At 41.9% G+C, this 19,654-nt stretch overlaps 1 protein-coding gene across 1 annotated transcript; it reads right to left on the reverse strand.

The window, feature by feature from the left end:
• Positions 1 to 838: 838 nt before the first annotated feature.
• LOC118373626 (akirin-1-like) lies at positions 839 to 18,642 on the reverse strand. Its single transcript, XM_035759812.2, has 5 exons — positions 18,265 to 18,642; positions 3,412 to 3,555; positions 2,148 to 2,276; positions 1,466 to 1,537; positions 839 to 1,279 (listed from the first exon to the last, which is right to left on the reverse strand). The coding sequence occupies exons 1-5, from the start codon at positions 18,470 to 18,472 to the stop codon at positions 1,269 to 1,271; spliced, it is 564 nt and encodes a 187-aa protein (XP_035615705.1). The 5' UTR covers positions 18,473 to 18,642; the 3' UTR covers positions 839 to 1,268.
• Positions 18,643 to 19,654: the final 1,012 nt, after the last annotated feature.

Here is a 19,654-nt window from a genome sequence, read left to right on the forward strand (position 1 = left end):
CAGACAATCAACGACTCTGGTGTCAACATATTTCAATTATTCCGAAGGAAAAGACTGCTGTACTGCCAAGCATCCCATCGATTGCCATTTCTGCACAATACGAGTTGTACCAGTAGAGGGTGTAAGAGACCATTACAAAATAATGACTCTTCTCAAAAAACAAGTTTTACATGTACTGAATTTATTGGTCTGCTTGTTGATTTTCACATATACAACAATCCTCTCAGATCTTCATAAGTGCCCATGGGGGGGGGGTAGGAAGTAGTGGTAAATTAGACATTTTGTTATTGTTACAAGAGTTAACCACAGCCTGATAACTCTAGTCATTCAGAGCATTCGGAAAGAATTCAGACCTTGACTTTTTCCAGTTACCTACAGCCGTATCTTCAAATTGATTCAATTGCACAGCGATTTTCTGGCTGCATGTTGTCTTGGCTCTGTGCTTAGGGTCGTTGTCCTGTTGGAAGGCAAACCTTCACCCCAGTCCGAGGTCCTGAGCACACTGGAGCAGGTTTTCAATCAAGGAAGCCGTTAATCTTTCCCCTCGATCCAGACAGGTCTCCCATTCGCTGAAAAACATCCCCACAGCATGATGCTGCCACAACCATGCTTCAAAAATGCAAATGTCATCAATTTCAGAATAAGGCTGCAAAGTAACAAAATGTGGGAAAAGGGGTCTGAATTCTTTACCGAATGCACTATAACAGTCTTAAATTTACTGAATTCAAGGGGGTTATGCAACCTTAAAGCACATGTCCTGCACAAATGAACCTTCCTTTGACAAAAGACTAACTTTGTTCAACTGAATGCATAACAAAAAAGTAATTGAGGGAAACCATTTTAAATCACAGAACTTTTAATTTCAAAAGAAATCCACATCCTCAGTTCGAGTTGGAAAAGATACAAATACACTGGGTGGATGAGAGGCCAGGGGGCTTTAGTAATACAGCTGCTGCAGAGGGGCAGTGCTGGCAGGTTATAATGCACAAGGATCAGAGAATAGCCACTACAGCGCTGGGGAGAATGAAAAAAACTGCTTTCATCAACAACAAAAAATCCAGAGAGCAAGCATATAATCGAATCTTTACATTTTATTCCGATCCATTAGCATTTTATAGAAATCAGTTTTAGATTAAAAATGTGGATAAACCATGGTACCCAAATAGCATGAAAAAAAGAGAAATAAAAATCTAATATCTAGTGGAGGAAGGGGCAGTAGAAGAGCAGCCATCTTGTGAGAAAGGCTGGTACCTCATCAGTGGGAGAATTCAAGAGACATCTGAAACAGAGGGATTGAATAATGGATGAAAACAGCATGAAGACAGAAATGAGATGACAAGGTAATGCATTAAAACTCTGAACAGAGAGAAAAATCTATTTTATGTGGCTGTAGGGATTGCTTTGTTTACTCTTCAAAAGCAAAATGGTGTATGGACAGAATGTGAAAACTGAAACTGATACTTACAACTAGCAGGCCTGGCGCCGTATCTTCGCATGATCTGGTCTTGTGTGAATTTCACAAAAGATTCGTATTGTTCTGCAACAGACGATTAAAAAGCCAATGGATTAATTAGTACAAAACTGTGAATGTGCAGATTCACGTACCAGATAAGACCCCAACATGTGTTGATACATTTGATGCAAAATATAACACTTTGTGCTTCAGCCTTTACTAAACATCAGCTAAAAGGTTGATCATGTTAATCATTCCAGTCAGAGCAGATGTATATTCTAGAAACATTAGCAGTCCTGGCTAGTAGTGTCTAGTACATAAATCCATATCTGCCAAGAGCAGCCCCTAATTAAACAAGAACAATCAGCAGGACATTAGATAAGTCATTAAAAAGGTGTTCGGGGGGGGGAGCAAATAGGCATCTCATATTGCACACAGGGTGCCATTTGTAGAAGTCTTCCTTCATTGCTAGTGCTAAAGGGTGTGAAAACATTTCAGATTTTCTTGAGACCGAACAAACTAAAGCCATTTTCACACGATCGTGCTGACCCGAAACACTGTGCAAGCTGACATTTTCCAACTTTTTACATGGTTCCCATCATCTACAGTGGATGCATAACTATGCCAGCTCAGCTTGTTTCAGCGTGGCTCAGTAATGTGAAAAGGCCATTTGACTGAGGTTTACTGTCCGTACCTGCAAGTTTTGTGTTGAGGATCTGTTCATACTCCTCCCGGATCTTCTCCTCGTGGTCTTTGAGCAAGCGCTCGCACAGGTAGCTCACCTGCCTCAGTGTGAACGACGGCTGGTCCTTCCTCGAGGCACCTGAGACACACAGTAACATTTTATGTAGACTGACACTGCCCATGCCATCTATACATACACTACAGGCCAAGCAGCAGCCTAGACCAATGGTTCCCAACCGATGTGCTGCGTGCCTAGAACTCAGGTGTTCACATGACTGGGCAGGGGTGCAGCTATGGGTGGGCATAGGCACACCCACTGGGGAGCCAGGACCTGCCAATCAGAGAGTTTTTACCCACAAAAGGGCTTTACTACAGAGAGAAATACTCTTGAGTTTCATCAGCTGTCCTGATGGCTGGTCTCAGATGATCACACAGCTGAGAAGCCAGATGTAATTTTATTTTTATTTTTTATTTATTTTTTGTCACAGAAAATTAATGATTTGCGGAATTAATCAGATGATATCTGAGGTCATTACCACTAAATAATTTAGGGCCATTTTAGGTGTGCCGCAAAATTTAATATCCCATCAAGATGTGCCACGGTTAGAAAAAAGGCACAAAAGTGGCACTAACGAGGCTCGGTCGCCAAGTCTCCTGAGCTTGGAGCTGGATCCAGGGGAAGGCTGAACGATTCATGCCCTGAGATTTTAAGTGTACTTTGCTTTGACCCATTCTGAATTTCTGACCAAAGCTTTTAAAAGCTAAATTCCAGGCAATAGTCTCAGAACTAGACGAGAAGTATAATTACTAGAAAGAAGTGACAGATATTCACATTCAAGTCAATGGTCTCCCGAGTGGCGCAACGGTTTAAGGCACTGCATCGCAGTGCTAGAGGCGTCACGACTGATCCTGGGCTGTATCACAACTGGCTGTGAACGGGAGTCCCATAGGGCGGCGCACAATTGGCCCAGCGTCGTCCGGGTTAGGTGAGGGTTTGGCTGGGGTAGGCAGTCATGTAAATAAGAACTTGTTCTTAAGGAGAGGGCACCGACTAGCTATACTTGAGCCAATGGGAGCTATAAAAACATATACCGACTCCAAGCATCCTTATGTAACGTCTATGGAGGTTGAAATGTTTGCGGTTTGTATTACCACTGCATGCTCACACTGAACACCATATGAGTAGTGACGGGGTTTGGCAGGTGACTCAGTTGGCCCACCTCGCACAACATCAACCCCCCCCCCGTGCGCACACACACACACACACACCTCACCTGGTGGGGAGCTGGGGGCGGTGAGGGAGGAGCTAGGGGCATCGGTGGAGCTACAGGCAGCCTCACTCTGGTTGAAGGCCCCCTCCAGCTGCCGCCGCCTCTGGTAGCGGCTGTACTCCTGACGGATGTTCTGGAAGATCTGCTCTGTAGAGGGGACAGAACACAGGGGACATGGTCATAAACAGGGCTGGGAACAACCAGCACTCAGAGGACAAATAAAGCCTGGCGCACCAATATGAAGATGGTGCCCGTCTAGTTGATTTTAGAAGACAACTAGCCACAGCCTGCCTTGAATACCCAAACATTTATAAAAAAAAATATAAAAAAATAAAAGTTTTTTAAAATGACCGGTTCTTTTTAGATGGTCTCTGATCATCGCAAATCAGCCATGTCAGATAGTTAAGAACAGGCATTTTCAGAAGCTGAATGTGTTCCAAAATTGCATGTTGTTGATCACTACAAGCTACTCATGCTATAGGCCTAGTAGGTGTAGTGTTCAATGATAGAATGTTTTCCTCAAGCCTCAATGAAGGCCCACAGCTATGCACACAACCTGTGAGCTGCAGTGTTCAGCTGATGTGGTTTTCAAAACAAAACAAATAAAACGCACTAACAGGAAGGAGCGCTTTAAAGCTGGGCGTGACGAACGTCAGCGACAAACACACACCAGCTGTGTCAACCCCCACAGCACACTTGCGTGCATACACTCCCTCAGAAAGAAACCACCCCTTCTGAGATACCGTGAATGGCGAGAAGGGGCAAAGGAGTTCGTTTCACTTCTTCCTTCAAATCTTTCAGGAATTGTGATTCATCCATAGCTGACTAGGAGACAGTCAGGCTTAACAGGTATTCATGTCTGTGAGAGGCCAACTAAGCAAAGACAAAAATGGTAGACTGGTTGTCTTGTACCAGCATGTCTGGCAATAACACGGCAAGAAAACTACCTGAATAGCAGAGTGATTTATTTAGATAGATCTGGGTGACATCTGACTGCAATGCAGAGGGTGGGAAGGAGTGTGAAACAGGGCACCGGTCTGACATGCTACAGCCTCCTTTCCAGAAAAACTGGGTTGGGTTTCATCCTCCAAGGTCTTTGATCACTGCAGAGCTGGGCTTCAGCCAGGCTGCATCCCTAATGGCACCCTATACTCCATGTAGAGCCCTGGTCAAAAGGTAGGGAACCCTTTTCAAATCAGATCCGCTAAGATCTGGCACCTCACTTGCAAGGTTTTTGACGAGGCCATGTTCAATAAGAGCATTAGCAAACATACAAAGACAGCTAAACCCATCAACCTGGTACTAAACTGAAAATTCACAGATTGGGTGTAAAGTTAAAAATATATATTGGGAACCAGTGTTGATAGCCAGAGTGTGAAAGGAGAACTTATCCTTATTCTGCCTCGAAGGGTGAAGGGCCTGTGTGCACCATTCTAGGGAGGCCTTCCTCATTTATCTTGGGTTGAGAGAGCAACAGCCATATCTAGGTAAGAACAAACATGGGGTGTGGGGGCGGCAGGTAACCTAGTGGTTAGAGCGTTGGGCCAGTAACCGAAAGGTTGCTAGATCGAATCCCTGAGCTGACAAGCTCTCTTTCTGCTCCTGAACATGGCAGTTACAAAGACTGCATAGGAACAGTGGGTTAAGTACAAAGTTGTTCTTAACTGACTTGCCAAGTTAAATCAAATTAAAAACATGCATGTCTCCATGAGCTGTTCTGCGGGGGAAGCTAGCTTGCCAGCCTAGATGGGCACGTTCTCAATTCAGACTTCCTCAGCTCCACAAAATGCATCATAAGCAGCAGTAGTCCGCGGGGAGGGACATAGAATATTTGCGTCCGATGCACTCTGTAGAGGCAACAAGAGAACTGAATCTAGGCAAGATCAATTGAAAACTAGCCTTTTTCAGGTATCATTTTGAGAGTGAGATTGCCAGTCAGTCACATTAGCTCTGTATTATCAAGCTGGAAGCTTCAAATTAGCAGAGTACATGACAAAAGTAGCAGAGGGGTTGATGAGCTGAAGCCTTCCTGTGTTAATGCAGCTCTAATATGACAGGCGTTTGTTTATTTAGCCACTGCTAAACTTTCCTAACTTAATAAAAGCTGTACTTATCCCAGAGACCCGAGTATATGAAGGGGGCTAGACTAGACCTGGATCGCTTCCTCCTTGAAAAGTTCAGTTGAGGCGTGACTCAAAATGTTTCACGATGCTGCATGAACTGACTAGTTGAAAGGCCACTGTGTAAAGAGTGTCTGCCAATGCTACCCCAAACAGATTGGTGCAATGAGCGTCACATTGTTTATCTAAATAGCTTACCCACAATGAGGCTTAAGCCCAAATCATAAGTCACTCCCTAACATTAAGTAGTCAAAAGGTTTGATTCTTTATGTCGGTGGCATGACAGCAAAAGTCACCAGCATCTCAATCTCCATTCCCGTAGGCTACATTTTGAGACACTCCATTTGATACATGGGTTTCTTCCTAGTACGGGACTTCCTATGAGTGCACAAAATTAAATCATTTAATTAATTTTGGGATTCTATGTAACTAACGAATCTCTGCAGGCCTCGACGTAAAGATTCATTTAACTTTTGAGATTTATCACCTTTTATTGTAGCATAAACATGTGATATTTTCATCTGATTGTCAAACAAACCACTTCAAAAAGGGCTCCTTTACTAGGCTACACACACACACACACACTTGCAACATATTTCCAGCATCCAAACAGTGGTGAATGGAAATAGACATCTGTTAGGAAAAACACCACCGAGTGGAATGACATTTTGTCGATTGTCATTAGGCCAGAACTCATGCATCCCACTGCTGTCCGAGCGTCAGCCATTCATCTCTGCCGTGGCAAAATGTCAGTGTTCTCGTCGAACCACATTGAATTTGAGCATAGGCTATACCACCCATTTTAAAGGACATTCTCATTTTTCATGCCTCTGACATGCAGATGGCTAATGTTAAATAATGGTGTAATAGCCTCGTGTTCTTGACATTGCCTATTACAATAATTAAAACAATGTTTTACCCGTATGGCATACCACCACTATTTATTTGGCTGGGACGCCATACTGGACCTCCTTAATTTCACCCCTGATTTGATCAAATGCATTAAGTTGACAAGAGACATCCTTTTCCAAATCAGGGCACATCTGGACTTGGGGGTCTGTGCTGAATGATCTCAGGGTAACATTTTGAGTGACAAGTGAAATCCCTCCCCTGCTGCCAGTCACTGCCAGCCAGGCCAGTACTGCTAACCAACAGAATACCAATCTTAGGGTGTTGCCTAGCAACAATGACCCTGTCCCGGCCAGGCCAAAGCAATCAATCACGGAGACTTCCTGCGAGAGGGAAAAGCCTCAGCTAAAAGGCTTAGGGAGAACAAACAAAAACAGTGTATAAGGAAAGAGATTGGCCAGATAAGTTGGACGTGGGGGACAGCGGTTGGCGGTGAAAAAAAAAAAAAAAAAAAAAAAAAGTCGGTCCGACTCATTTCACCCTCCATTGCTGAAGTATAGTGGGGGGACTTACGGACTGCAAAGCCGCCAGGAAGCAGGCTGTATTGTGGGTCAGGACAAGTTGATGTAGCAAAGACCCTGTTAAAGTATAGAGACATCATTGGTTGCTACTAGAGCATGACTATCGGTGGGAACTGGCCACAGGGCTTAATCACTGCCGGGAAGTTGTGGTATAATGAATTGAAGGAAAATTCTGGCGACAAGTACCAGGCTAGCTAGGCTCATGCTGTGCTGAACATTATCACAGAGAATTAGGTCAGGTTGCAGTATTCTTCAAAAACACAAACCAGCTTAATTTATTGCACAAGGTAAGAACCTGGAAGGTATTAAGAAATTCTGCACATAGATTTAAATTCAACATACCACAACTCAGTGACCCACTAAAGACATCTGAGCTGATGCAGTCCGTCATGACAATACAGCCTGTCATGACAATACAGCACACGTACCACAAGTAGGGATGTGAACATGGTCAGTCGTGTGTAGAATATTCTAGCCAATTCATTGATGGTAGGCCCTACTTTACTGAAGTTGCGAGCCATTGCAAGACAAGAAATGAAAGAGAGTTCCATTGCGAGATGCAGCTTTTGATTGCCAATAGATGGGCCTAGTGCACGGTTCTGTCTGCCTGCCTGGTGGTTGACCTGCCTATACTGTGTCCCACTCCGTACCTTGCGTGTGTGTGTGTGTGTGTGTGTGTGTGTGTGTGTGTGTGTTCACACAAGTACGGCAACTAGATCAGTCTCCTCCATTCCAAAAATACTGATTCTTAGGAGTCGATTCCAAATCTTGACACTCAGAAATGGGAGTGAACTTATTGGACGGTGTCGTGACATTGGTATTATTAATACAATGACTGCTATTTGTTGAATAATTAACCGTTTATAATTAAGTGATTAAATTAAACAGGTAACCATTAACTCAGTAAAATGTGGCAACATGGGAAAAGTTTAATGTTACCGTTTCACAAATTACCTCAAAAAATGAGAATATCGATTTCATAGCAGTCACTAATTCATTTCCTAATAAGTCTCATTCTGAACATTGCATCATTTGTAAATCTGCACAAATCCAGGTCTCATTAAATCTCACTAAACCCTAAACCACACAAATTAAGTTTATCATTTACTTACTAACAAGCTAAACGATAATATTAAAGAAAGTCTAGGTTATTGGTTCGAACATAATACAAATGGCAACAGGTCCCTAGCGGACCAACACAATAGGACACGTTACACAAGATGGAGATTTAAAGAAAGAATAAGTGCATGCGAAAAACACTTCGATACATTTGTAGACCGTTTAGTTTAACCCTAACACCTTACCGTGAACTGCCAGTTTTATGGGTCAGAATTATAATGAACGTATTTACTTGAAGGTCTCCGTTGGGTATCTACTTATGTAACCGAGTTTCGCTTAGTAGGCTTGGCCAACACCCGTTTCTTTTGATGGCCGCGTCTCCTTCGTTAGCCGGTGTAATTATCTGATTGTGACATCTTGTGGCTAATTTCTTTCCCTTAATCGTCTGCTTCCTTGCGCTCGGACTGTGAGAGTGGGTTTCTGAAGAGGCTAATCAGCAGTGTCGACGCACCCAGCTTGGGTTGGAGAGCTGTGGAGAGAACGGATGACTTGAAGAGAAACAACCGGTTGGTTCTTCTTGAATTCACCGTCTTAGATAAAGTAACAAACAATGGCCTTGATTGTTAAGAGGTTCCTTTGTCGTCCTCCTCATGCATTTGGAGTCACGGCTAATCGTGGACCTCGGCTGCAGCGCGAGGTCAACTTAGTCTGATATGTAAATTCTTGACTCCAGTTTTATACCCTCGGATCACAAAGGGGTGTTTCAGTCTTTATGACATGCCTTCTTGGTTCCCTGGAGCGTAGCTCATTACAAGGCAAGGTATTACAACTTACCAGGATCTCATGTAGACAACTATCACAGTTCATCTTTACATATCCAGATCAAATAGTGTTTATTTTCTACACAACGCACAGTATGTAAACATGTACAGTTGAAGTCAGACTTTTACATACACCTTAACCAAACACATTTAAACTCAGTTTCACAATTCCTGACATTTAATCCTAATAAAAAAATCCCTGTCTTTGGTCAGTTAGGATCACCACTTTATTTTAAGAAAGTGAAATGTCAGAATGATAGTAGAGAATTATTTATTTCAGCTTTCATTTCTTTCATCACATTCCCAGTGGGTCAGAAGTTTATATACACTCAATTAGAATTTGGTAGCATTGCCTTTAAATTCTTTAACTTGGGTCAAACGTTTCGGGTAGCCTTCTACAATAAGTTGGGTGAATTTTGGCCCATTCCTCCTGACAGAGCTGGTGTAACTGAGCTGGTGTAACCGAGTCAGGTTTGTAGGCCTCCTTGCTCGCACATGCTTTTTCAGTTCTGCCCACAAATGTTCTATAGGATTGAGGTCAGGGCTTTGTGATGGCCAATCCAATACCTTGACTTTGTTGTCCTTAAGCCATTTTTCCACAACTTTGGAAGTGTGCTTGGGGTCATCGTCCATTTGTAAGACCCATTTGTGACCAGGCTATAACTTCCTGACTGATGTCTTGAGATGTTGCTTCAATATATCCACATACTTTTCCTGCCTCATGATGCCATCCGCTTTGTGAAGTGCACCACTCCCTATGATGGCTGCGTGGTCCCATGGTGTTTATACTTGCGTACGATTGTTTGTACAGATGAACATGGTACCTTCAGGCGTTTGGAAATTGCTCCCTAGGATGAACCAGACTTGTGGAGGCCTTACAATTCTTTTTTCTGAGGTCTTGGCTGATTTATTTTGATTTTCCCATGAAAATCACTGAGTTTGAAGGTAGGCCTTGAAATACATCCACAGGTACACCTCCAATTGACTCCAATGATGCCAATAAGCCTATCAGAAGCTTCTAAAGCTATTACATAATTTTCTAGAATTTCCCAAGCTGTTGAAAGGCTCAGTCAACTTAGTGTATGTAAACTTCTGACCCACTGGAATTGTGATAGTGAATTATAAGTGAAATAATCTGTCTGTAAACAGTTGTTGAAAAAATTACTTGTGTCATGCACAAAGTAGATGTCCTAACCGACTTGCCAAAAGTATAGTTTGTTAACGAGAAATTTGTGGAGTGGCTGAAAAACGAGTTTTAACCTGTTACTCCTACCCCCTACTTTTCCGAACATTCTGTTAAAAATCACGCAACATTTCAGCACCCTGCTACTCATGCCAGGAATATAGTATATGCATATGATTACTATGTGTGGATAGAAAACACTCAGACGTTTATAAAACGGGTTAAATCACGGCTGTGACTATAACGGAACGTGCGTTTCATCAAAAAGTGCAGGAAAATCTGATCACTGAAAATGGAAAAATATATCCATGCGCCACTTCAACCGATTGATAAAGGTGAATCATATTAAATGGGGCCGAGGTTGCAATACCTACAGCTTCCACACGATGTCAACAGTCTTGTCATTTGCCTAGGCTTTGTTTCTTGGTCAAACGAAGAAGAGACAGCCCATTTCTTCAGGTCTCGGACCGGATATTTTGGTTGAGATCTACCCGGACATTATTTCCAGACGTACAGCTATAGAATATACATCGCCTCGTGATCAATTTGATCGCTTATTAACGTTTACTAAAACCTAAAGTTGCATTGCAAAAGTATTTCGAAAGTGTTTTGTGAAAGTTTATCGTCGACTTTTTTGATTTTTAAAAATGACGTTACGTTATAAAACGCTATTTTTTTCGTTGATCACACAGTCTTCATAGATCGATATCTAGGCTATATATGGACCGATTTAAAATCGGAAAAAAAGACCCAATAGTGTTTATGGGACATCTAGGAGTGCCAACAAAGAAGATGGTCAAAGGTAATGAATGTTTTATATTTTATTTGTGCGTTTTGTGTAGCGCCGACTATGCTAATTATTTTGTTTACGTCCCCTGCGGGTCTTTTGGGGTGTTACATGCTATCAGATAATAGCTTCTCATGCTTTCGCCGAAAAGCATTTTAAAAATCTGACTTGTTGCCTGGATTCACAACGAGTGTAGCTTTAATTCAATACCCTGCATGTGTATTTTAATGAATGTTTGAGTTTTAACGAGTGCTATTAGCATTTAGCGTAGTGCATTTGCATTTCCAGATGTCTAGATGGGACGCCTGCGTGTCAGGTAGGAGCAAGAGGTTAATGACTTCAACCTTAAGTGTATGCAAACTTCCGACTTCAACTGTATTAAGAAAACTCTTCAAGTTACAATGTTTCCGTTATAACGTCATCATTTAACATAAAAAAAACGACATTCATTTTCATATAAAATCTATCATTGTTAACACCATTTTGGTTGAGGAAATATAAAAGTCCATTTATTGCATGTTACAGTTCTGAGGTAGATTCTCCATAAGGCCCACACAGACATTCCAGTCCCAAACACTAACAGGACAAATGCATTAAGATTCACAATGGGTGTGGGGCATCATTAAACCCCCCCCCCCCACACACAACAACAACAACAACAATCCCCTCTATACCTCTCCCCCTCTGCGGGGGGGAGATCTCTGTAGAACTGTGATCCATTGTAACCTTATCCTCACAGGCCAGTCATGACAACAGGGAGAATACAAGTCATCCATCTATGGAAAAACAAAAAAATAAGCACTTTTTTGATTATACAAAATTGGTCTCTCAGCTGAAGTGGTTTAATCTTTTCTCTATACCAAGAAAACATATTTTGAGTTGTGACAAACCATATAATTACTGGTCAGACAACTTTGAAAAACAGAATGACTGAATTCAAAGTAAAAATGTGTAACTAGGGAATTAAGCTCTTCTCCCAAGGACATCAATGACAGATTCTACGAGGGACTATATAGGCACATCTAAAGCAGATCCAAACCCTTTAATCATGCAAAACTTTTGGAAAGACTAATCTCCCTGCCCTGAACCAGGAATATTCTAACTTCCAGAGTAAGAAATCTGAGAAATTCAAGTAACAATTACATCTCTAAAAAGCGACAAGACCCCAGGCCCAGATGGATTCCCTGGTGAATTCTATAAAACATTAAGCAACATTCTCTCCCTACCTGTACAGGCCAAAGAGGATGGAGCTCTCCCACCTACTTGAATGTGGTAGTTATTACAGTTATTCATAAGAAGGGTAAAGATCCAGAATAAGCAGGGTCATCCAGTCCAATATCTCACCTCAATACAAACCAGAAGATCTTTGCAAAAACTCTGGCTAACAGGCTTAGCACTTTAGTGGGGAAATTGGTCCAGTAGGACCAGACCGGCATCATGCCCGACAGAAACTCATTCTTCAACATTATGTATTATGTAGCGCCTCTTCAACATTATGTATTCTCAGGTTACCCAACATTGACCTTGCCGTTACATCTTAACGCTGAAAAAGCCTTTGACCAAGTTGAGTCGTCCTATTTGTGGTTCTACAGAAATGTAATATTGGAGACACGTTCATTAAAAAAAATAAATGGAGCCAGCTTCTATATAGGAACCCCATGTGTAAGAATAATCAACAAACCAATCAGTCACCCTGATTTAACCGTTAGAGGGACAAAACAAGGTTGTGCGCTGTCACCTCTGCTTTTTGCTCAAGCCATTGAACCCTGCTCAAGAGGTCAGATCTCACAACAATACAAGGCTAAAATACTAAAGACGTAAATAAGATCTCTATACGCAGATGACATTCTCTATGTAACAAAACCACAAACCAGTAGTCCAGTTTTTTTATTTTATTATTAACCTGTTTGGTACCTTCTTGTGACATAGAACCAATTGGAACAAGAGCAAACTAATGCCCAGTCAGTTGCAAAACCCCTCTTGGTGAGAACATCTTCCATTTAAGTGCACTCTTCAGAAATGTTTTCCTACCTAGTATTTGTAGTTACCAAACAACGCTCCTCTGTATTTAAAATAGAGTTTCCCACCTATGATGCAAAATTTCAAGGCAAACATACATTTTAGAGAACTCTCCCAATTTCCCTGCTCAGAAGAATGAATGCCAGCAAGATGGTCTTCCTCCGGCAAATGCTTTACCTAATCCAAAACATCATGGTATTCATACCCAAGTCCTTTAACGAACAACTGGACTCGATTATAAAAAACAGGAGAGGTTGTTTTTTTTTAAAACACCTTGGTAAGTCAGAGTTTTTAAAACATTTTTTTTTTTACCTCTATATAACTAGCCAAGTCAGCTAAGAACAAAATCCTATTTACAATGACGGCCTACCGACTGACTCTTCCAAATGTTATATTTTCCTATTGGGCCGCTAACCTCTGTGCTGTTACGTTTTGGCTGCTCACTTAGTATGGAGCGTGAGGATTGCCACCCCTTTATTGGTGCTGTGGTTATGTCCCGTCAATTTGGAGATGTCACTTTGTAGTAATAATCATATTATACATACCAGTCCGTATCTGGAAGCAATTATTATTATTTTATTTTTTTACCTTCACAGGAATGATATTGGCCTACCTATAGTGCCCCGCTTACCTTGATAACAACTGAGCAATGGGGAGAGCTAGGGATCAATAGCATAGGGGATCTATATATATATATATAAGGGACCTTTGCTTCCTTTGATTTGCTGAGGGAAACCTGTAATCTACCCAAAAGTAACTTCTTCAGATACCTACAGGATAGAGGCCAAGTTATAGAATATCTTCCTACATCTGGAACTGCTAAACTTTCCATATACACCATTCTTATGCAGGTTCAATAAAAAACAATATTTGGGCAAAGAAATGAGAGTCGAAGTTGGAAAGGTCAAGGAATTCCCTCTCAACCAATACAGCATTGGATTGACAAAGCTAGTTAAATAATTCAAAATTTAAAGCAGGCCTTTCTTTTGGATATAGATCTCCCTAAACAGCAGAAAACAGATTGTACAGACAACTTCTCTGCCAGTTGTTGACACTATTTACCAGATTTGCAGCAGCCACTACTCTTAAACCTTTGGATGCCTTCTACCATAGCACCTTCTACCTCCGCATCCTGATTGAAAAAGGTTGTCTGGTCCTCATTAAAATCCCCGTAGATCAGTTAATTATTCCAATCAAGTGGGCTGAAGAGGGAGAAGGAGGAGAACCCATCCATGTGCCCTGGGAACTACAACAAAGGAAACCCGACTGGTTTGTAGGGAATGACAATAAATATGCAGGGGGGGGCTGGACAGAAGAAACTGCCTTCACTGGCAAACCAATGTCTGCAGACACACCGACATCTTACATTATTTTCCCCTCTGCAGTATGTAATTCAGCAAGCGAGGCGGATACTGAGTAAAATGCCAGTGTACATTGAGGATAGCTGGCCTGTACATACACAAAAGCCATTACAGTGGTGAAAGAAAACCCAACTAATCAAGAGAAAGGGGCTAAATTGCAGAAGGAGATTGTGTGCACTGCACACAGGAAGGCAGACAAACACCTCTTCCTCCATCTGCCCGTTACACAAGCTTCTTCAGCTGTTGAAACCTGCATGCGTGTAAACCTGCCAACACCCTTGTGACGGTGCTAGATTTTCTGCTTCGTACATCAAAAGTGCCATCAGCCTTATCTTGTGATGGATCAGTTTTTTTTCTGGATCAAAGAGGGGCTTAGGTGGGGGCTGTGGTGGGTCCGTTGGCACAGCCAAATGAGAATTCTAGAGGCCCCCTTAACAGGGTTTCATTTTTAAGACAATTTCTTGCAATTCTACAAAATGTCTCCATGGAGCGGAGATAAAATTGACAAATTTAAAGCCAATTTAAAAATAAAATCTTAAACATTTTGCAATTGAGCGGAGAATATTTTTTGGAAGTTTAAATCAAATTTCCTGTGATTCCACACATTCTGCCATTGAGATGCTATTGTCCTGCATTTTGCCATGTCCTATGCAGTTTTATTTTGCTCAAACATAATAAAATGAATAAAGGTATTGTTTTAGAATTTTCAATTCACTCCTAGACTTTATTTCAGTGATTGTTTGTTCACAAAAGACAAAAATATCTACATACTTTATATCTGGTTTCAGTCGTTTAATTTTACACATAAAGCGTTATTCCCCATCCAGAAAATTAATACAGCGTTTGGACTTAAGCGTCTTGAAAAAATGCTTAGGTGGAGCCCCTAATGATTTCACTGGCAGATAAACCCTGGATACACAGCTTCTCCTTTTCAAAAGAGAGAAAAAATACAAATGTAGCTATGAAACAAGTCCTTGTCCAAACAAACAGGCTTAGGACTATCCTTCATGTCAGTTGCGCAATCTGATTTGGTGCGAGGGGCTAGACTAGACAGGACCAGGCCAACTGTCTTTGTTTGGCTTTGTCCAGAACTGGGAAGCCAGTCACACAGTTCCCATTTCACTTCCACTATCAGCAAGTCATAGCTTATGTAGGAACCCACAGTTCATGCCAAGCACAAATATCTCAAGGACAGAACATTTCAAAGCTACTGCCTAATATCCGCTCACCATTGTTGATATCAGTCATTTTGCAGTAACATTGTCAGAGGACAAAAGTGGTTGGGGAATGTTAAGGTATTCACTCTGTGGGCATTCAATTAGGTACATTCCAGAAGAGCGCTCACCCCTTTCAAAAGGTCAATGGGTGCCATGAAGAATACCAATTTCCGAGCAGTACAGCGGTCTAAAGCACTGCATCTCAGTGCAAGACGCATCATTACAGTCCCCTGGTTCGAATCCATGCTGTACCACATCCAGCTATGAGGGCAGCACACAATTGGCCCAGCGTCGTCCGGTTTGTCCATCACCGTAAATAAGAATATGTTCTTAACTGACCTGCCTAGTTAAATAAAGGTTCAATACAAATAAAAACCACAGGTGGGGCGCAGGAAGCCGGTGGCCATGAGAGTTCAGTGTGTGCCCATTTTCAGAGTGAGGTTGTCACAATGCCAACATATTACTAATAATGTGATACTTGGCCTGGTATCACAATACTAAGTAGTATCATGATACCACAGAGTTTGCGACCCCCCCGATACTAAGGACACCTGTTCCCATTCTATATGTTCAGCACGTGTGCTGCACAAAAACTTGTCCCTGACATTCACACCTCTACTCAATCCAACACATTAAATGCTATTTATCCCTTTTTCCAGTGCCATCCACATTTTTGCATAGCCAGTGTGTTGTTAACTAGCCGGCCAGGTAACATGACAAAACAAGACAGTTTGTTGTGGGATGTGGTAACTTCGGTAACATGGGGGATAACTTTTGAGTGGTTTTCAGTGATATAAAGGCACAAGCATGACTGTTACTGTGGTCCGCTTTTCCTCTATGGCTGTGGCACTCTGACGCTGCGTGACAGCGATGCCTAGTCAGACGGGCCTGCTTGTTACAGGCAAAATGAAAAACATTAAATGCGTGCCACACCAACAATTAAACAAATGTAACAAAATAAAGTACTGCCTGCACACCCCAGCTAAATAACATTTTAAAACAGAGATGCACAGAAAGAACAGACGGAGAAAAGCAGCTGAGTAGACTTATGGTTGGTTAAGGGTTGCGGCTGGCTGCTTACAGCTGCCACACGTGATATTGGATGAAGCTCTCATTCTGATATGCCATATCTGGCATCGTACTCTGAACTCTGATATTCTAGTTGTAGGACACGTAGAGATGCATTTTGCAGGAAGGCAGACAGACAGACAGAGAGGTAGTGATCACACCAGAGGAAGGTCTGTTTGAACTGCTCTTTTATTGCGCAGTGGGTAATATACCGAGTCTGCAAACATGGTCAACACCCCCCTTACGGATCTAAACGATTCACATGGATTACCTATATTGAGATCAATCTGGAGGTGAAAGAAACACCCGTTTAGGAAAGGTGCTGGCTAGCGGAGTAGAACACTGCACAACAGGAACTCCGATGCAATGATTTTATAACCAACATTTTGACAGAAATAGCCGTCTTCATCAGGGTATAATGGTAAAGAGATCAAAACAATGAATAAGTTGGCATCCATGCAAATATGTAAAAAAAAAAGGTGCAACCACCAACTGCCTTGGTTAGGGGCTGAAGGAAAAGCAGTCAACAATTTAAAGAGACAGGCCAGACAAAGACAAACCAGGGGGGTTAACCAGTTAACCAGGAGGCAGTCCACCCTAGACTCTTAGGTTTTTGAGTCATTGAAATTATCTTTGTGACAGGAGGAGCTGCCCAGCCATTGAACTGCAGCAGGATGCAGGGCTTGAATTAGGGTTATACTCAGCTAAATTTGAGTCTAGGAAAATACTAATAAAACAACATTTAAAAGACGTACTGGTGTGCACCAAACTGAATTTAAAAAAAAAATTCTGCATGAAACAAACATGGGGTTCAAAATTAAAGATGGGGGGGGCAGCATTGTAATCCTCCAGTTAACATAGTATACACACACACCTCAACAAATAAATACTATCAAATTGTGCCAAGTGGGAGCAGGGTTTTAATTAGGGTTTAGACAGCTGTGAAGATTAGATGCTGTCAAATAGCTCGCCTCTACCCCGGTGACGGCACATTCAATGAGCTTTGTTGGATTGCAGTCGAGATATCCAGGTAATTATCTTGCCACCCCTGCAGCCCCCACGCTGGCTCAATTCTCACAGGGGATAACCTTTTCAATCGGGTGGGCAGGATAGGTGCGAGCATAAAGGAGTAGAACAATGCCCTCTCAGCCCAGTGAAAAGCGAGGAGGTACAGAAAAAATAACCTGCGTTCCCACACGTCTAAACGAAAAGGCTTGGGCGTTTCAATGCAGCGTTCTACTACATACAAATTTAGTCTGCTCATTGAATAAAGTGGGTTAAATGTACAGCATTAAGTACCTAGTTAGGCAACCTCAACTGGTCATTGCTAACTTCGCATGTTTTATTTTAGTCACACGAAACAAATCTTTGATTGTTGACCATGCAAAGAAAGCATGTAATGTTACGTTAGCTAACTAGCTGGGTTGTGGTTGTTATGCAGCTAGCTTAGCAAGCTGACTACAAAACATGCCTTTTTTGCTTTGTGTCATAGATAATGGTGCTAGCTAGCTAACATGCCAGGCAATTCAAATGCATTCCTTAATATATTAGTCAACGACTAACTAGTTAGCCAGCTATGATGTTAGGTTAGCTATCTGACTGCGTTCAGTTAGTTACATAGCAAACGTTAAGCTAGCTACTGTAACGTTAGGTACCTAACTAGCTAACGTTAGCTTATATACACCAACCCCCATTCTCGAGAATCACCCATTCCATTCCACTCCACCCTAACCCCCTCCCCATAGCACCCCCCTGAAATGCAGCTAATTCCAACTTTTGACAATTTCTTACCTGGAGTTAGCCTGTGCTCTCCTCCCATAGCCGGGGGAGACATCGAGTGTGATGATGGGCAGTCAACTGGCGGACGGAGGTTGCACCTTTGAGGGGACGGGGTGCTTGGAGCCCCCGGTAGTGCATTGCACCTTCTTCGCTTAGGAGACTGAGGACTGAGTAGGGCCTCAAACTCCATCGAGCGCTTTAACGTAGCTCCACACGCCATGGTGCCTGCTCAAAAGAGACAACGAAGATGTACGGTAGACAAACGAAAAATATATTCTAAAAATGCTGTAGTCGATTTTCTCTTTTCTGTTTCCCTCTCTTCACAACAACGGTTTGCCGAAACCGGGATAGTGAGCCAACCAACTGCGGTGCCTATCGACTGAATTTCTAAAACGTCACAAGGGCCGACCGTACCATTCTACAAAAATAGGGAGAACTTAGTTTTCGGAAAATAAATTACTCCCGTAAAATGTTTCGTATAGAGCATAATTGTGATATTTAGATTTTATTTGAGATTGTATCCATTCAACATACATACATGGGTGGTAAATTTGGTTAATGATGTACTACTTTACACGTTTATTGTTGTCATCCGCAACTTTTCTTTTATGACGAGTATTTTCAGTTTAACTCAAATTTGAGGTTAACGAGAGCACCGGATTGTTTTTTAATCGGTTGACGATAGTGGCTTTTCTGCTCCTTTTATCAGGTAGACCACAGTTTGTATCTGTTGTCTATCATGTCAAAACACTATATTCCCTCTTTACATACATCAATGAAAACCAAAGGCATTTCAAATGTCCCTTCACTTCCCATCAATTATGTATTTTTAAATTAATGTTGAGCAACTCATGCAAGAGCACCAGATCTGTTGGTGCTCTTTCCAACTACATTGTTTATTGTCAAGCCAAACATGACAATGAGTGACGGTTAAGCATGATAGCCTGAGTGCCAGTCTGTTTTTGCTGTCTCTAGATGTTCAATTTAATTAGTTCTGGTTACTTTGCAGTCTCACCTCCCTTCTTGCTTTTTGCCCTCATATTATTTCATCCATGTTTTTTTCAATATTGCAAAGAATATCACAGGGGAAACCTTTGAACCACAGATTAATAGATTTGGCTAAGGCTCCTCATAGGTTAATATGCCACTGTCTGCAAGAATACAGCCTAAACATTTGCTAATTGTGATGCATTTAATTAGATACTGTGAGTCCATTGTGACACTACAGGTGAAATGCGTTGTGTACAATACAATGTACCCTAGAGCCCACTGCACAGGGGAGGCTTCTTTTTGCATGATGGACGTTATAATGCATGTCATGTCATTATAGGTCTCTCCCCATGACTTTTCTCTCTACCATTGTCTATTAGAAGTTCACGCAGTCGAAGTGATCCTCAATGGT

The sequence above is a fragment of the Oncorhynchus keta genome, chromosome 34, assembly GCF_023373465.1.
Source record: "Oncorhynchus keta strain PuntledgeMale-10-30-2019 chromosome 34, Oket_V2, whole genome shotgun sequence".
NCBI lineage: Eukaryota > Metazoa > Chordata > Actinopteri > Salmoniformes > Salmonidae > Oncorhynchus > Oncorhynchus keta.

What these genes read in the sequence shown, in the direction of transcription:
- LOC118373626 (XM_035759812.2), bottom strand. Translation starts at nt 18,472, where the DNA reads ATGGCGTGTGGAGCTACGTTAAAGCGCTCGATGGAGTTTGAGGCCCTA. An exon ending in CGCCCCCAGCTCCCCACCAG is followed by an intron (nt 2,277 to 3,411) that starts GTGAGGTGTGTG and finishes TGTGTGTCTCAG; the next exon opens with GTGCCTCGAGGAAGGACCAG. An exon ending in CCTCAACACAAAACTTGCAG is followed by an intron (nt 1,538 to 2,147) that starts GTACGGACAGTA and finishes CGTCTGTTGCAG; the next exon opens with AACAATACGAATCTTTTGTG.